The sequence below is a fragment of the Corythoichthys intestinalis genome, chromosome 6, assembly GCF_030265065.1.
Source record: "Corythoichthys intestinalis isolate RoL2023-P3 chromosome 6, ASM3026506v1, whole genome shotgun sequence".
NCBI lineage: Eukaryota > Metazoa > Chordata > Actinopteri > Syngnathiformes > Syngnathidae > Corythoichthys > Corythoichthys intestinalis.
In genome coordinates, this window is record NC_080400.1 from 50,594,324 (window position 1) to 50,614,139 (window position 19,816).

At 41.4% G+C, this 19,816-nt stretch overlaps 1 protein-coding gene across 1 annotated transcript; it reads right to left on the reverse strand.

Moving 5' to 3' along the window:
- Positions 1 to 649: 649 nt before the first annotated feature.
- Positions 650 to 13,768, reverse strand: LOC130917498 (protein FAM124B). Its single transcript, XM_057838968.1, has 7 exons — positions 13,312 to 13,768; positions 10,624 to 10,655; positions 5,906 to 6,115; positions 5,375 to 5,755; positions 5,106 to 5,302; positions 1,815 to 1,959; positions 650 to 1,746 (listed from the first exon to the last, which is right to left on the reverse strand). The coding sequence occupies exons 1-7, from the start codon at positions 13,383 to 13,385 to the stop codon at positions 1,241 to 1,243; spliced, it is 1,545 nt and encodes a 514-aa protein (XP_057694951.1). The 5' UTR covers positions 13,386 to 13,768; the 3' UTR covers positions 650 to 1,240.
- Between the last annotated feature and the right edge of the window lie 6,048 nt (positions 13,769 to 19,816).

Consider the following 19,816-nt stretch of genomic DNA (forward strand, 5'->3'; position numbering starts at 1 on the left):
ATTGGCAAGTTTACATTGCAATATTTAAACACAAATTGTTCACAAAGTTGACCCCATTTCTTACAGTTTAATTAACGTTAACAGTAGAAAACATACTGGAGGGTATTCTATAAACGCAGCTTCCGCCTCAAGTTTGAGAAATTCACAGAGATTAATTTTATGCTAACTCTGATGCAGGTCGGACTTTCAGTAGCGAAATCAGTGGTGTGTTCCCCACCTCCACAACATTGATGTCTTTTTACAGTGATTACAGTGGCTGATGTTGGCGGACTAAAACTTCTAATATTCCTCGTCTTCGAAGGGGGCGGAATGTTGTCGTGCTGTGAATGCGTGTGTGTGGGGGGGGTGTCAAGTCATCAGCCAATCAAACATCCGTTTGAGGGGAAAAAATGGACTGGCACATTCAGCAAGTGAAAAGGGTAAATGTGAGGTCTGATCATATGAAAATAATTCACCTAATAATGGTAGGGTCAATTCTATCCTTACAACATATGGGAGGACAATCTAAATGACCTATAGAACTGAAGTCATTAAATAATCCAAATAAGGTCGCTTAAAAGTTGATGGGGACAATTTCAGCATCCTGAAAAGTTGGTAGTGTTATGTCCTGACCGTCCCTATGCAAACCTACACCCTTGGTTATGAGGTAGATATCCGTGACTTTTTTTACAGACGCCATTTTTTTTCATTGTGTCGTAAATTTTTAAAGTCGTTTTTTTTTTTTTTTTCTTAAACGAAATATTAGACATCAATTAATAATTCTAAGCTAAAAATGACAGACATTTTGAATAATACATCTATTACCTTTGTTTTATGCCTGGGTTGAAACGAAAGCGGTGGCGCGACATCTGTAAACGGGGGTTTCCAGGGTGAAACGGACAAATTAAAAATAGTTTGGGGGCTTAATGCGCCATGAATCTGGTATGACAGCATATAGACATAATGTTGTATCAAACACAACAGTTGTTTTGGCTTAAAATACAGCAGTTTCTTTTAAAGAGGGTTGCAAGAGCAGAACCTGCCTTTTCAGTCTTGTCTGTGTTTTCCGCCATATGCCATTAAAAACTTTGGCCTGTAGGCTGTAATTTGGCCATCGCTGCTTTACACAGTTTGAACTATTGTCTGTACTCTTCACTGATTTTTGTTGATACTCATGAAATACTTCAAAGTGGCATGCTACCCACAATTGGACTTCAGTGAGCTTCAGCTGCAGTACATGTTAAAAAGTTCTCCGGCATCTTCAGATGAAGAACTCGTCGACGGACTCCTCTTCATTCACCTGTGATGACAACGGCTTAGCAAAAAGTTCCGTGGCGGTGAAAACATCTTCGACATAACAGGGATCGGGCGCATTTGTCAGCGGCGCGCTGATGTTTGCACCATGATTGGAGAAAGCAGAGCAAAGCCACTTTCTGGAAGGGCTCCAGTTTTTGGCCGAAAGCCCGAAGGCCGCGGGCGTCCGTGGCTGACATGAGCTCAAAAGCTCCATTGAAGAAGAGCGAGTCACGGCGGCGGTCACGGCGACCCCCGTGTCCACGTTGGTCTCCCCCTCGTCCTCCTCCAGGAGTAGACGCGAGAGTGAGCGGGTGATGGGGGGACGCAGGGGCGAGTCGGAAGCGGACGGCGGGGCGGGGCTGCTGCGCTGCGACGAGTAGCAAGAGCTTCCCGGGGGAGTGCTGCAACAGCTGCCTGACCCTTGGCTCCCTGGAAGCTTCTCCACAGCGCTCTCACTAGTAGCTCTCGGGCCTGCGCGCACGACAACTCATCTTGATTCACCTCATACCAAATCAACGCAGTCGTCTGGCGCTTCTTACCATGTCTGTAGTTTTGCCAAGCTGGCAGAGAATGAAGGTTGTTAGGCGACAAGCTTTTTAGCTGCACGGCCCGGGGGGGCACAGCGGGGCAGGCCAGGGGGAAAGCGCAGGTCAAAGGTGGCTTGGGATGCGGCGGGGTTTTCACCTAAAGAGCAGAAGGAGGGGAGGGATTATGATTTAGAGATTTTGTAAAGAGATAAGTCAACGACTTGCAGAATGAGCAAACACGCATCCGGCATATGGCGGCTTTGACAGCTTGAAGCTCCTGTGATTGACATGCACGCACACACTTAGAGTGTGGGTCGCCTATTTTTTCTTTTTAATGGTTTATTCTTTCATCATCTAATACAGCGTCAAACCTTCCCGTGTCCAAGTTACTAGTGCTGCAACGAATAATCGACTAACTCGAGTAATTCGAAAAGCTTCTAATTAAATTTTGTTGCTTCGAGAATGCAATGGCTTGTTTTGAAAGTGTTTGCATTTAGTTTTATTGATTTGGGTGGATACACTTCTTTCTAGTGGCAACAGTGAATATGACATAAGTCATCTAACATGGCTGGATCCGGCTGCTCCCTGTTAAGACCAACATAAGGTTGTAAGTTTTTGTCTGAGCTAATATGATTGTTTATGCATTCGTAATTTAGTTTAGAGGCAGTATTGGGAGTAACGCCGTTATAAATAACGCCGTTACGTAAACGGCGTTATTTTTTCAGTAACGGGGTAATCTAACTAATTACTTTTTCCGCCGTTACAACGCCGTTACCGTTACTGACGGTCAAAAGCGGTGCGTTACTTACTCTGAATAAATTGAAGAAGCTACCAGCCGTGTCGAATCGACTCTCTGCTCTGTTGATTTGTCATCCAAGACTTGGGGTGCGTTCAGGTTCGAGAATAGCACACGTACTTCTGACTCCAAGCTGTTTGTCCCTGCTCATTCAATTAGACAATGCTTTCCAAAGTTTGGTAACGTTTCTGTGTTTGCTACACCTGACGCTAGCCTCGTTCCCATCTCCCACTGTCAGCCAGCAATAATTCTGCTTCCATCTTGAGGACAGCAGACGCTTTGAAGGTGACGTGAATTGTCGGGAAACGAGCCTACCTGAATGCAGCCCCTCGAGAGATGCGATGGAAGTGATTGTGATTGGCTGAGGGTTAGAGTCATGTGTCGTGGTAAGCCAATCAGAGCCGGTGATTTCACAAGCAAACCGGAACAGCGCGCGCGGCAAACACACACACGCAAAACAGATGCACAGGGTCGGGATGGCGGAGCATTCAGAAGAAAAATTGTCCTTTAAGAGGTGGAGATATAGACACTATTTCAAGTTTGTCGAAATTAAAGGAAAGAACCTGCATGTAATGTGTAATTTATGTCCCGGGGCAAAGCTTTTGTCGACATCTGTGGTAAGCAATTCAAATCTGCTGAAGCACCAAACAAGTTAACTATCTGTCTGTTCTTCTCTATTCCACTGACTCGAATACTGCTCAGAAAATTTCAAATTCTTAACTAGTAACTAGTTACTTTTACTATAGAGCAATTCAGTTACTAACTCAGTTACTTTTTGGAAGAAGTAGTGAGTAATGTAACTAATTACTTTTTTAAAGTAACGTGCCCAACACTGTACAGTGATCCCTCGCTACTTCGCGCTTTAAACTTTGCGCCCTCAGTCCATTGCGGATTTTTTTTTCAATAAAAAAAAATTCCACGTGCACTGGAGTTGTTTAGTAAAGTTAACGATGATTGACAGATGAATGTGTTTGATCTTGCCACAGTCACTAGCACGTTTGCCCAAATAGTTGGGACATCCCTATGTTATTGAGAGATTGAGAAGGGTCTGCCATTGACGTCATCACTCGAAATTAGTGTCTCAATATCTATAAAATGATAGCAGCCCAAACGAAACTTTTTACAGTACAAACTTAGCGTAAACGAACGGTACCATTTCAGGTATATTATGCAATGATTGGGGGGCTGCGTGACATCATCACTCGAAATTTATATCTCCATATCTCAAAAACGATAGCAGCAAAACAAACTGTTTAGAGCACAAATGAAGCATTACCAATTGAGACCATTTTTAGCCATTTTTAATCAAAATGGGGGGCTAGTTGACCTCAGATTGACCTATAAAAGAAACGTAAATTTCTTAAAAACGATAGCACCACAAAAAAAAACGTTTTACAGCTCAAACAAGCACAAACGATGGACATCATTTTTATATGGTGGAAAACACAGACAGGACTGAAAAAGCAGTTTCTCCTCTTGCACTCCTCTTTAAAAGAAACTGCTGTATTTTAGGTAAAAAAAAAACTGTTGTGTTTGAAAGAAAAATATGTCTATATGCTGCCATAGCGGATTCATGGCACATTAAGCCCCTGAACTATTTATAATTTGTCCATTTTACCCTCAAATCCTCCGTTTACAGACGTCGCGCAACCGCTTTTGTTACCACCCAGCTATAAAAAGAAGGTACTGTAATTAATTTTTTTTATTATTCAAAATGTCTGTCATTTTTAGCTTAGAATCATCCATTGATGTCTAACATTTCGTTTAAAAAAAAAAAAAAAAAAAAAAAAACGACTTCAAAAAATTATTCACTGGCATATTTTAAACTTTTAAGCAAATTACATCACAATGAAAAAATTGGTGTCTGTTAAAGTCACTGATATGTACCCCCATAACTATCGCTTAATTGGATTTTTTTGTTACTATCGCATTTTCTTTGATATGTTAGATGATAAATAATCGATCCAAACAAAGAAAAATTGAAAAAAAAAAACTTTTAAAAGGGTAAATACATGAAAAAGAAATTCTCAACCACTCCTTGATGTCTACGATTTCTGCATCGCGCCCCTTGTTATATTGCCATCTTTTACCCATAAAATCCCCCCAAAATTAAGCTGTGGCCATTCACAGCTGTGTCTTGACACTCAGTGATACATGCTACATGGAGTTTTTGGATCAAAACAAGGTAAGTACGCGATAATATCTCGTTAAAGTCATGGCATCTGAAATTCTGCTCTCGCGGGCTCTCACCTCCAGATAGGGTTTTGCTGTTTAAAAAAAAAAAATTTTTTTTAAATGCCCTCCTGTTCAAAAATTTTCTTCCCCCAGAAAATTGAGATTTTAAGCTTTCCAATGATGTATCACGCATGCATATTGGACAATTTTGAAAGTTCGCTAAATTGGGCGTCTCAGAGCGGAACTTCAAGTCACCTGAGTGTTTTCCGCCACATAAATTTGTGTCTGATGGGGGCAAACTTCATGGAGGGAGAGTTTCTAATGACAGTTACCTGGAAAAGAACCTTGTTTCCATCCAGGTCTTCGGTCTGCCAGCGTGAGGCGCTGATGGGTGTGCAAGGGTTGGGCAGCAGAGGTACCAATTGGCCAATTTCCTCCACGCTGAACTGCAGCACAGCAGAGTTACACGGCTCCACGTGGACCCCCTCCGACACTTGCTTTAAAGCGAGCTGCAGGCAAAGCCCAGGTTCTGTATAGATGCAGAAAGTTAACAACCCTCGCGGACGTAGAGTAAGTTGGAATTGTGAAGGCACGTGCTTGCCTGTGTGCAAGGTGAACCAGCAAAAACCAGTCTTCTGCTCCTCCGCCTCCCTCTGCAGCACTGTCTCGTAGAAGCGCACGGCGTCCTCGTAATTGTCGTAGCCACTGTACAACGTCACGCGCAAGATCTCCCCTCCGAAGTGCACCGGTCGCACGCCCCACACGGGCATCCCCGCGCCCAAGCTGAAAAAGTCTCGACTGGGCAGGAGGTACGGCCGCAGCGGGGCGGTCTCGTCGGAAGAGATGCGGATGCCGGACGTTTTGCAGCTCTCCGTGTGGTGGTATTTCCAGGGCGGTCGCTGGAAGAAGTCCAGAACTTTCAGGATGCGCTCTTCTCCATAAACCTCGTGGAGAAAGAAAGTGATGGCCAGAGAAGGGGAGCCTGGAAAAAACATGTCACACGACTTAGTGCAGCAGAAAAGTAATAAAGATTTATGGGACGGAACATATGGCGAAAATATACACTACAGACCTCAACAAATTGCACAGCAAGCCAAAATGGAACGGGTTGTGCAAAACTTTGGGCACGTACCAGCTGGTGGACAGAGGCGAGCGCTCCCTTTATGAGGAGATGCCCTCTCCGATACGTGGAAAATGTGGAGGCTCGGGCAAAGCCTGCGTAGCAGACGGTCCAAGCTGTGCTGCAGCAACAGGGAGTCTCCCGGGTTAGCCAAGAGGTGCAAGTTTACAACAGAGAGACGTCGCTGCTGCTCGCGGGCGCGCTGGCTCCTCAGCTCGGCTACTGGAGGGACATACAAATAAATACAAGAGTTCCATGCCGATACTAAACTACGCCTTAAATTCGCTCATTCACAGCCATTGACAGCTGTAGACATTTCGACTGGGAGGGCTGGTTAAATGATATTTTCAAGATCTTTAAAAATTCATTGCCTGCCATGATGGCTGGCAGCTTTTGACCACTACTAACCCTTCCTGCTCAAATGAATTCAGGGTTTCTACAGGTATCAGCAAATCTCATTTGATGCTATTTAATGCCACTTTAACCTAATTTAATGCCCAACTGCAGATAGTTTCACACACACACACAAGCTGTAAGTAGAGTTGCTTGATAATGACTTTTTAACCGATAACTGGATATTATCCTACTCCAAAAATGCAATACCTGTATCAAACCAATTCCTATGTATACGGTTGTGGACTTAACATATTATGGTTAATTGTACTGTAATGCACCATTGGATACTTTAGTAATGATAAATGCAACAACTTTAAGGTATTCCAGTAAACATTATGTGAAGAATAAGAGAAGTTGAGAGAGAAGAGAATATGTTGTTGAAAATCAAAATGATGCAAACATCAGTTTTTTGTATTAAAGTGTGTATGACAACAAAAAGCATATTTCAAGCAGTGTTTTATTCTCTTGAATGAAATGGACCACTTGGATATGTGTGTGTGTGCTGCAGAAAATTGTTGCTGCACCAGGGAGAGGTGTGTGAGCCTTTTTGGGTTTCAAAAGGTTCCCATTCACCGCGAATACTGGCCAAAACCAAAATAGAACTTTTTGATAGAAACAGAGGTTCTTGTGTTTGGAGGAGAAAGAATACTGAATTGCTTTCGAAGAACACCATACCCACTGTGAAGCATTGGGGTGGAATCATCATGCTTTGGAGCTGTTTTTCTGCAAAGGAACCAGGACAACTGATCTGTGTAAAGGAAAGAATGAATGGGGCCATGTATGGTGAGATTTTGAGTGAAAATCTCCTTCCATCAGCAAGGGCATTGAAGATGAGACGTGGCTGGGTCTTTCAGCATGACAATGATCCCAAACACACAGCCAGGGCAACAAAGGAGTGGCTTCGTAAGAAGCATTTCAAGGTCCTGGAGTGGCCTAGCCCGTCTCCAGATTTCAACCCCATAGAAAATCTGTGGAGGGAGTTGAAAGTCCGTGTTGCCCAACGAGAGCCCCAAAACATCACTGCTCTAGAGGAGATATGCATGGAGGAATGGGCCAAAATACCAGCAACAGTGTGCGAAAAGCTTGTGAAGACTTACAGAAAATGTTTGGCCTCCGTTATTGCCAACAAAGAGTGCATAACAAAGTATTGAGATCAACTTTTGGTATTGACCAAATACTTATTTTCCACCATGATTTGCAAATAAATTCTTTAAAAATGAAACAATGTGATTTTCTGTTTTTTTTTTTTCCCACATTCTGTCTCTCATGGTTGAGGTTTACCCATGTTGACAATTACAGGCCTCTCTAATTTTTTCAAGTGGGAGAACTTGCACAATTAGTGGTTGACCAAATACTTATTTGCCCCACTGTACGTACACTGTGGGCCAAAAGTATTGGCACCACTGTAATTCTGTCAGATAATGCTCAATTTCTCCCAGAAAATGGTTGCAATTACAAATGCTTTGGTAGTGATTTGGCATTTGGCAATTATGCAGTAATGTGAAGTAATTTCTTCACATGCCAAATAGGGTCACAAGTAAAGTAATTAAACATTGTCCAACAAATAAAGCATGAAAAAATAATTTATATGTTGTATATTTGACAAAATAATCGCGATTCCGAAGTTCGAGCCTGAAAGGGGACGAACCCGGAAGTGATACGTCACACCGGGAACGCGATGGCACCTCCATACATACGGCCGCCATACAAAGCCCTTCAAACAATGATTCAAACAGCGATATAAGCGATAGATCAAGTGCGAAAAGCTTGTGAAGACTTATAGAAAATGTTTGGCCTCCGTTATTGCCAACAAAGAGTGCATAACAAAGTATTGAGATCAACTTTTGGTATTGACCAAATACTTATTTTCCACCATGATTTGCAAATAAATTCTTTAAAAATCAAACAATGTGATTTTCTGTTGATTTTTTCCACATTCTGTCTCTAATGGTTGAGGTTTACCCATGTTGACAATTACAGGCCTCTCTAATTTTTTCAAGTGGGAGAACCTGCACAATTTGTGGTTGACTAAAGACTTATTTGCCCCTCTGTAACCCAAGCATTTTAGTTTGGAGACATCTAATGGTCAATAAGCATAACTGCCGTGCTAAGCTCTGACCAGCCCCTGCACAAAGGCAGAAGGCTTCTACGTTCACTTTGAAGGCAACAATTATATTGTCCCAAAACCGATCATGAAAAACGGATTTTGATATCATCCGATATTATTTTAACATATTATAATTTTATCGGGCGATATTATCGGCTACCTGATAATAACGGACAATCCTAATAAATTATGTAAATAAAGTTCTTTTTTAAACAATCAAGCTTATATAATTTTTAATGCCTAGAACATTTCGGTGAATGCTTTTTTATGTTTTTTTATGGCCTGAATTTTGACAAAATACCTTTAATGACTTTTAATGTTTTATAATGACCGGTATAAACACTGGAATTTGACACCAACACCAAAAATGGCAGTGAATGAGTTAAAACGCTCCTAGAGAAATGATACTTTTGTCTCACGACACATTTTTAATCTGACAAAATGCACATGCTGTATGAAAAGAATTAACGGTTTAAAACCTGCAGGCCAGGGGCCAATTGTGCCCCACGGGACAATATTTTGCGGCTCCAATTTTACATACAATTGTAGTATTAGTGCAGGAAGTGTGCATTCACAGGTGGAGTCATTAACAGTCTTTCACGGCAGATTTTCATGGGTCAAACTAAAATAACCACCAGAAGTTTTTTTGTATACTTAATGTACATTGTTGTTAAAAATGCACTTTTCAACTAAGCATCAGTAATGGGCAGATTGTTTTATTTCATAGCAGGTCTTTGAGGAATGCCGATTGCACGTGTCATTATTATGATGTTGATATTTTTTCATGTACAGTGATCCCTTGCTACTTTGGGCTTCAATCTTTGCACCCTCTTTCCATCACGGATTTTTTTTTTCAATTAAAAAAAAAAAAAAATACAGATGCACTGTCCCGAGCCGATCACTTAGGCTCACTCTTTCTCCCTCTCTCCCTCCCTCTCCCTGCTCTTTGTTTGTCAGGCACTGCACTGAAGTTGCTTGTTAAAGTTAACAATGTTGACAGATGTTTGCGTTTGATCTTGCCAGAGTCACAGACTTCAAAAGTGCTACATGCGTCAATCGTTTAACATGCTAAACAGTTGCTGTGTCAACTCATTGTGTGTAAGTGAGCAGCTTGAGATGATGTGAGTAGACCTGGGGTGTCCAAACGTTTTGCAAAGGGGGCCAGATTTGGTGTGGTAAAAATGTGTGGGGCCGACCTTGGCTGACGTCCTTTGCGTCGAACAATATATTTAAGCGAATTTTAGCAAGCCATTCTGTGTGTCAGATTTGCTTTATTATTTTTTAAAATTAATTTCAGCAATCTCGCAACTAGCCTTTGTGGCATTCTTTCGACTCGGGCTCTTGCAGAATACCACTGCTGTTCAAGGCGCTTAAATTTCTCACTGCGTTTCTTCCCTGTAATCTTGTCGTACATGTCAGCGTGTCTTGTTTGGTCATATAGCCTCACATTTAACTCTTTAAAAACAGTGACTGTCTCTTTGTAAATGAGGCAGACACAGTTGTTGCGTATTTTAGTGAAGAAATAGTCCAATTTCCACCTATCCTTAAGGCGTCGGCCGTCGTAGTCAACTTATTTTTTGTTGTTGATTGTCGCCACTTTAGAAAATTTGGAAAATTTAGAAAAATGGTCACACGGGGTAATGTTGTTTAGAGTGCTGCTGCCTTTTAGTGGGTAAATGAGGAGCAGCATTTAGTGCGTAAGCTACTTCATATGCTGGTAGCAGTACTGCTGACCAATTCATTAAGTCTGTGTGCGGGCCAGACGTTATTGATTTTATGGCAGAGGCTGGGGGCCGGATGAAATTTGACCACGGGCCGCATTTGGCCCCCAGGCCGGACTTTGGACTTGCCTGGAGTAGACTCACTATGAAGCATTTAATAAAGCCAGGCATTTTCCTACAACTTTATTCTTGTTTAAAAATAATTCAGTGGGACAGTAACATGTTTAAAACTTAACATAATTATTACATTTGCAGTGCTTGAAAACCATTTATTAAAATATATACATTTTTTAAAATTATACTTCAGGGAAGAAAAGTGAAAAAAACATGTCTTATATGTATCTCTTTCCAATGCTAAATCCTAATAAATACTTTTGGGTGCGTGCTACTTTGTGGTTTTTCACTTATCGCGCCGGGTTCTGGTCCCTATTAACCGCGAAAAACGAGGGATAACGGTACTGTATTTTGCAGCACTAAGTCATGTTAGAGAAATGAAGCACACTTACTGGTAGTTGCTGACATCCTACTGGAGTCCGAGCTAAAACAAAACAAAACAAAACAAAACAAATGAACAGATGATTTTATGTTTAAAAAAAAAACAAGCACCTCCATCTTGTGCTAGTGCAGTACTTCTCAATTATTGGGGCGGTTCCCCCCATGGCGGCGCAGACAATGCTGGGGGTGGCGCATGTGACCTTGAGGAACAGACTTTTTTTGCCGTAATAGAATAAAGTGTAAATGCACATCCACTCAGATGGGGGCAGTGCCGCTCTTGTTTTCAGCATATACGCAATATCTCTGAACCAAACAAGAGCACACAGCAAAGAGCACTGGAGATATGAAAAGCTAAGACAAGGAAATATGAAGAAACATATGTAGTATTTGGCTTTGACTTTTACTACAGTGGGAGACGAGGAAAGACCAGTCTGTTTACTTGGTTTAAAAAATAAAAATGTTCACACCGGACAGCAGGAATTATTTTTTTTTCAGCAAAAACGTGCAGAATATTGCCCAAAATCCTCCCGTTTTGTCAGTGTTACATCAGTAAACCAGCAAGCACCGTCAGCATCATATAAATTGGCATGCCAAGTTGCTCAGTGCAAAATAACCCCACACCATAGCAAAGGAGCTGATACTGCCTGCAGCAAAAATAAAAACTGTCCCTCTGTCCAATGACACTATCGTTTCTGTTCTATTCATTTTTGTTTTTCGGTCTAATTTTTTGGCATATTATCCTCATGAGTTAATGTTGCTGATCAATTTGAATTTACTATTATACAGTGCCCTCCATAATTATTGGCACCCCTGAAAAAGATGTATTTTTTAGCTTCTAATATCTTTTTTTTCAAATAATATGGGACCTTAATGGGGAAAAAATGAGAAAAATCCAACCTTCAATACAAGCGCATTCATTCAGTAGGGAAAAAATCCCGTATAAAGAAAAAATTATTTGACATCAAATAATGTGTGTCACAATTATTAGCACCCCTGGTGTTACTACTTTGTACAACCCCCTTTTGCCAACAAAACAAGGTCTGGGGACTGAGATGGCCATGGGAGGAGCTTGATTTTGTGTCTGGTGAACCATTTCTGTGTAGATTTGGCCATACGTTTAGGGTCATTGACTTGCTGAAAGACCCAGTGATGACCCATCTTCAGCTTTCGGGCAGAGGGCAACAGATTTTGATTTAAAATGTCCTGGTATTTCAAAGCAATCATGATGCCATGCACCCTAACAAGGTTCCCAGGGCCTTTGGAAGTGACCCACCCCCATACTTCACAGTGGGTATGAGGTGCTTTTCAGCATGCGCATCTTTCGTGGCACGCCAGACCTACTTAGAGTGTTTGTTGCCAAAAAGCTCAATCTTGGTCTCACACAAAAGTACACAGTCCCAGGCTTGAACTGGGACCGTGTGCTTTGGTCAGATGAGGCCAATGAATGCACTTGTATTGTTGCCTGGTACACCAGACTCACCGCTGTTCCAGCTATTGAGTCTGGCCACCATTCAGCAGATACAATTTCCAGGGTGGAGCAAGCCACAGCAAACAGACAGCGGAGTGGACCAATCAGCGACGGGCAGACGTGACGTTAGTAAAGCGACGAGGGCAGGACGAGGGACTTGCGCGCGGAAGGAAACATACGAGGAGAGCGGAGTTTATTCAACATGGCTAGCGCGAGACAGACTGTTGTCAATGACTCGCGTCGATGTGTTTTTGGTAATTTAAAACTGATTTTACCGTGGATTGGAACATATTCTTGGCTCTCCTGTTCACCATCTGTGTTGTTGTGGAGACGACTTTCGACGCGCAAGAGTGACGTTGCTCGTTAAGAACACGTCACGCAAATAAACGAATCTGATTTGTCAAATGATTTTGTACCTGCTCGAGAGGCCGTTAATGGGCTGGGTCCCAGACTTTTATTTCAGTGTTTGAAAAATACAGGGAGAACAGTCTGGCCGTGCCAACAAACTTGTATTGAAGGTTGGATTCTTCTCTTTTTTTCCATTAAGGTCCCATATTATTCGAATAAAAAAAAATATTAGAAGCTAAAAAACATCTTTTTCAGGGGTGCCAATAATTATGGAGGGCACTGTATATTGATTTTATTATTATTATTATTATTATTTCATTTTTCAGTATCAAACGGTCAAAAAATGTATCTTGAATGTATTTTTACAGTATGGATGTTTTTTTGTTTTTTTTTAACACTTTATTGTACTACATTACTTTTTTATTTAATATCAAAAAGAACACAATGTTGTTCAGGGGTGTACTTATAATAATAATAATTTTATATACAAATGATACTGCAGTATATTTAAAGTGGCGGCAGAGAGTTGGGGGGGGGCGCGGAACGTTTACGTATTCATGGGGGGGGCATATCAGAAAATAATTGAGAAGCACTGTGCTAGTGGGTTTGGACACCTGCCTCTTTAGTTAGGTCGCCATGACAACGCGTTGTTATCTATCAGAAGCTCGTAAACTTCAGTAGGCATTCAAACGCAAACAAAGCTCCCACGCGAGTGCTGAATATAATTTAAATTAAAAAAACAAACAAACAAAAAAAGGCTAAAGTGAAGTTTTTAATTGAAAGCCGCTTAGGAGAGTGACTTTCCACAGCGGTTCCAGCCGAACGCCGAATTCGGCTAGCAGAAGTTAGCCTGAAGCTAACAAGGCGCCCCGCTTGAACTCACTTGGTACTTTCAGCTCCAGAGTCCACCTTCTCATCTTGCGCTCTGTGGAGCGGCGTCGCTCTCGTCGTCAACATGGCCCCGCACACTTTTCACACGCAGACCAAGTCTCGGCGGGGACGCGCGGCACGCGGCCGGGCGAGAGGAGAGCATCCCGGATGACTTCTTGTTCCCCGACCGCCGTTCGTTGAGAACGGCTGGCAGCTCTCAAAAAGTGGGGGGCGATGACGTCAACGCGTAACCAAACACCCTTGTTAAGTTGAATTGCCACACACTGGAAGGTTTTCAATTCGACGAGACGAAAATGGCAAAACTCGTCGAGATTGAGTTACGTCAGGTTGGTTTGGCGAAAGGACGGCGGCTTCAAGCCGTCGGCGATAATACGGCGAGCAGATGGCGTGCGTGGAGCATTGGGTCGAGACAATGGAGTCCAGACGGCCCGGACAGATTGAAAAGTGCCTTCGATTTAAAGCCATTGTGTGTTAAAACCTCGCTAAGAGCATTATAGTCGACTTTTAGCTCGCTTTCCGAGGGATGCCCCCCATTTATTACTTCACCCTTTATGGCTAGTGACATTTTTGGTAATAATATTTTAAAAAAAAATCTCATAAAGACGCGATACGAGGTGTCAATTGAAGTCATATATGTTTTTACTATTAAACATGATTAAAAAAATGTTTAAAGTAAATAAATCCAAAATTTAAAAACATGTTAATAGAAAAAATTAACCCTTTCAGGGACAGTGCTACAGTAGACATCTACAGGCAAGGGCATAGGTTTACATAACATAGGGACGGTAGGGACAACCTTACCAACTTTTATGCAACTTTATACAGTGCTGGCCAAAAGTATTGGCACCCCTGCAATTCTGTCAGATAATGCTCAATTTCTCACAGAAAATGGTTGCATTTATAAATGCTTTGGTTGTAAAATCTTTATTAATTTTGCTCGCAATGAAAAAACACAAAAGAGAATGGAAAAAAATTAATCATTACCATTTTATGCAAAACTCCAAAAATGGGGCGGACAAAAGTATTGGCACTCTTTGAAAAATCATGTGATACTTCTTTAATTTGTGTTATTAACAGCACCTGTTACTTACCCGTGGCACATAACAGGTGGCAGCAATAACTAAATCACACTTTCAGCCAGTTAAATTGAGTAAAGTTGACTCAACCTCTCTCCTGTGTTCTTGTGCGTACCACATTGAGCATGGAGAAAAGAAAGAAGACCAAAGAACTGTCTGAGGACTTGAGAAGCAAAATTGTGAAGAAGCATAGGCAATCTCAAGGCAACAAGTCAATCTCCAAAGACCTGCATTTTCCTGTGTGTACCATGCGCAGTGTCATCAATAAGTGTAAAGCCCATGACACTGTGGCTAACCTCCCTAGATGTGGACGGGAAAGAAAAATTGACGAGAGATTTCAACAAAAGATTGTGCGGATGGTGGATAAAGAACCTCGACTAACATCTAAACAAGTTCAAGCTGTCCTGCAGTCCGAGGGTACAACAGTGTGCACCCGTACTATCAGTCGGCATCTGAATGAAAAGGGACTTTATGGATACCCAGGAAGACCCCACTTCTGACCCAGAGACATAAAAAAGCCAAGCTGGAGTTTGCCAAAATTTACCTGAGAAAGCCTAAACCGTTTTGGAAGAATGTTCTCTGGTCAGATGAGACAAAAGTAGAGCTTTTTGGATCATCAACATAGGATACATACAGGGGGAAAAAACGGGGCTTTCAAAGAAAAGAACGCGGTCCCCACAGTCGAACATGGCGGAGGTTCCCTGATGTTTTGGGGTTGCTTTGCTGCCTATGGCATTGGACTGCTTGGCCGTATGCATGGCATTATGAAGTCTGAAGACTACCAACAAATTTTGCAGCATAATGTACGGCCCGGTGTGAGAAAGCTGGGTCTCCCTCAGAGGTCATTGGTCTTCCAGCAGAACAATTAACCAAAACACAATTCAAAAAGTATAAAATGGTTTGAAAAAAAGCACTGGGGACTTCTAAAGTTGGCAGCAATGAGTCCAGACCTGAATCCCATAGAACACCTGTGGAGAGATCTGAAAATGGCAGTTTGGAGAAGGCACCCTTCAAATCTCAGAACTGGAGCAGCTGGCCAAAGAATAGTCTAAAATTCCAATCATTGTAAGAAACTCATTGATGGATACCGGAAGCAGTTGTTCGCAGTTATTTTGTCTAACAGTTGTGCTACCATGTATTCGGCTGAGGGTGCCAATACTTTTGTCCGGCCCATTGTTTGAGTTTTGTGTAAAATGATAATGATTTATTTTTCTTTTCATTCTCTTCTGTTTTTTCCATTGCAGGCAAAGTAAATGAAGATATTACTACCAAAGCATTTGTAATCGTTTTCTGTGAGAAATTGAGCATTGTCTGACAGAATTGCAGGGGTCCCAATTCTTTTGGCCAGCAGTGTATGCATGATATAATGAATTCACTTATATGGGTAATTTAGATTACCTTCCCATATGTCATAAGGATAGAATTGGCCCTAACATTATGAAGTTATTTTCGTTATGTTGAAACTTAATTTACCCCTTTTCACTTGCTAAATGCGCCAGCCCCCCCCCCCCCCCCAAACGCACGTTTGATTGGCTCATGACTTGACCCACCCTTGACACATGCACGCTGACACTCACACAGTCCCGTTTTTTTTTTTTTCAGCCAGCAGCAGCCACTGAAGGTAATATAAAAACACCTCAATGTTGTGGAGGTGTGGAAACACCACTAATTTTGCTACTGAAAGTCTGACCTGCATCAGAGTTAGCATAACATTAAACAGTGTGTACTTGCTAACCTGGAAGACTCAAGTAGGAAGCTGCTTAGACAGAAGTGTCCTTCTGTTTGTGTTTTCTACTGTTAACTAATTAAACTAGAAATGCAGTGAACTCTGCTGGAAACTATAGAACCAGAAAAACGTGAGCAAGAAGCTGCTTAGAGAGAGACGGGTGTTGCATAACCTCATCTGCAGTTCACACAACACAACATGCGCACAAAATAATCATAATGAACTATGTACATTTAAAAATAAATATTTTTGGGATTCGATCAACTGGTCGATCGTGAGCATTGTAATGAGCACCCGATTTAGCATATCAATTAATTAGGTTCATTTTTGTGAGAAATGTAGCCCTTACCCCCTATTCACCCAATCTGTCTTATTAATGTATCATCCCACGCAAAAAGTGTACGTGCAGGTTATGCTGTTCTATCATCCCTACCAATGTTGAGACCAAACCTACGCCACTGTACAGGGTCTCTGCAGGGTTCAACATGCCAAATTTAGGTCTTTAACAGAATTTTTTGGAGACCATAATGAATAAAATTTAAGACCCATTTCACATCAATAACGGCAAAAAACATACAAAAGATTTGAAGGAAAATTGGAGGCCCGGAATTACATGCAAAGTATATCAATTTATTCACAGCTCTTTCACACAGTGATACAAATGAGCACAAAGTACTCCTATTAGTAGTAGTAGTAGTAAAGTAATGTCAATAGATTTTTAAGACCTTTCAAAATTGTCTATAAGACCTGGATAAAAAGACTGGTAATTCTCAAATGATAAACGTGATTATGAGTTAAAAAAAAAAAAAAAAAAGGGGTAAAATCCCTCTTGAGGTTTTCGTTTTTATACAATTTGTAAAATTAGTTATACTAGTAGGTCGCCATTGTCGTTGAAATCACATGATTATGCTGCCGGGCTTCCAGAGTATGACTCTAGCGACATAAACATGTCATCTGTTCAACCCTTTCAATTTGAACCCGAGAGGAACATTAATAAGCGTGACAGCACTGTCGATATTTCACAAAACGAGCAGCAAAAGCAAAATGAACAGGAAAGACAGGATGAGACGTGACGAGAGTAGGGGGGAAAAAAACTGTGTTCTGCTAAAATGTGCTAAACTGGCAAAAAAGTATTTTCATGAAATGAAAAGGTAATAAAAGACTCAATGAAAACACAAATAGTAAGTACTCGCCACTTTTAACCGATGAGCGCATGTGTTGGACGTCACGCCACGTAGAAGGAGCTGCAGTAACCCAGAAGTATTCGTTGAGTGACAATTAATGTCATCACCCCGAGCATCCATAAAACATGGCGCCCTCCGTAGATCAAAACACGTACTGAATATTATAGTGAGAGAGAACAATTGTGGCTTATTTGAGCCTACAAGGGAAATCTGAGGTTCCCTTTAAACGAATTTTAGACATTTTAAGGCCTTAAATTCAAATGATTGGATTTAAGACAAATTTTTTTCAAAGACTTTTTAAGAGACCATGAATACCATTATCTATTCAAAAGTTATCATTAGCTTGACTCATTCACTGCCACCCCTCTGTCACAGAGTAGTGTTAATACCCTGTGGGTCTGTTATACTTGGTTTTTTTCCCCCCACTGCTGTGTGTGTGGGTGTGCCGATTGAATGAATTAGGTAAGATGTTGTGATCAGCAGCTCCTGATTGGTACCACGTGATTGGTCAACCATGGCCTATTTAAGCAGTTAATCACAAGCACTCAGTTTCCTCTCCAGGCATACCACCACCCAGAAACGTCAGCACTCGAGTGTTTCATAAGCTATGGCAGCTATTCCTTATTCATGTCAAGTTTGAAAAGACACTTGTAAATAGTAGAGCAACGACGTAGGATGGAGAAGCCTTTTTTGTTGCAAGGGGAAAGTGGGCCAGAACGGTCAGAAACGCAGTTCCGGTAAAAGATTCAGGGCCGGAACGCAGTTCCTGTATAATAGGGGTGCCCAAGTCCAGTCCTCGAGAGCCCCTATTCAGCTTGTTTTCCATGTCTCCCTCCTTGAACACACCTGAATCAAATGATCAGCTCATCAGCAAGCTCTGCAGGAGCCTGATAATGATCCTGATTATTTGAGTCAGGTGTGTTGGAGGAGGGAGAAATGGAAAACAAGCTGGATAGGGGCTCTCGAGGACTGGACTTGAGCACCCCTGCTGTATAAGATTCAAGGCTGGAATGCTGTTCCGGTACACAGTGCTTTGATTCCAAAAATATGATGGCAACTGTCAAAACGTTATGTGGAAAAAAAAAAACCAAGCTGCCACACATGCATTTCATCTCCAAGAAGAAAACAATCTACCAACATCAGATTTACATACACAAGTGTTAACAACAAGCATAATAAAGTGCTTGTGTAGCGCAATCAGTTTCCACCGATATATATTATTTATTTTATTCCACGGACGGCATGGAGGTTTCCCCAGCTGCTGCAGTTAACAGAGTCTGATGATGATGAGTCACGTCAATGTGCGAATGCACGCAGCAAAGCAAAACGCCTGGACTCATTTATCTGTTCAATTGGCTGACATATTGACATGTGATCAAGAGAGATAGCAATGATTGGTTCAAATGTGCATGTTTTCTTGAACAGCAAAAGAAAAAAAAAGTTTGTTGAATTGATGCGACAAAAAAGGGCAATGCAACAGAAAATGGATCAAATCTTGAAGAGCAAGGAAAGAGTTGAGGAGGCTTATCAATCATATTTAGTTTTATTTGCTCTGATGGGGAGGTTCAGAACATCTTAGCTGTCAATGTGCACTTTGGACATATATTTGTTCATTTATGTTAGGCTACTTATTTCCTTTTGATTTAAAAAAGTCAATATTTTTGCGATTTTCAAAATATATTCCATTTCACTCTGCATAATATACCGGTAAGTCATTTGTACTTATTTTTCTGAATGTATGTTATATCTTTAATACCGGTATTTATAAAGAAAAAAAAAAAAAAAAAAAAAAAAAAAAAGCAAAAGTTAATGTTTACATTAACTTCCATTTTAATTTACAACCAATGTTCTTCAGTAGTTAAAATTGAGATTTGCCATATAGTATGTGAGGAAATGAGGGAAAATAAAAATTAGGAGATGGAGGATTGCATTTCAGTAGTTTTAGGAGCCCACCCCCCTCCTTTCACACCCTGTTGCTGGTATTTTGGCCCATTCCTCAATGCAGATCTCCTCTAGAGCAATGATGTTTTGGGGCTGTCGTTGGGTAACACGGATTGTTCAACTCCCTCCACAGATTTTCTATGGGGTTGAGATCTGGAGACTGGCTAGGCCACTCCAGGACCTTGAAATGCTTCTTACGAAGCCACCCCTTTGTTGCCCTGGCTGTGTGTTTGGGATCATTGTCATGCTGAAAGACCCAGCCACGTCTCATTTTCAATGCCCTTGCTGATGGAAGATTTTCACTCAAAATTTCTTGATACATGGCCCCATTCATTCTTTCCTTTACACAGATCAGTCGTCCTGGTCCCTATGCAGAAAAACAGCCCCAAAGCATGATGTTTCCACCCCCGTGCTTTATGGTGGGTATGGTGTTCTTCGAATACAATTCAGTATTCTTTCTCCTCCAAACACAAGAACCTGAGTTTCTACCAAAAAGTTCTATTTTGGGTTCATCTGACCACAACACATTCTCCCAGTCCTTTTCTGGATCATCTAAATGCTCTCTAGCGA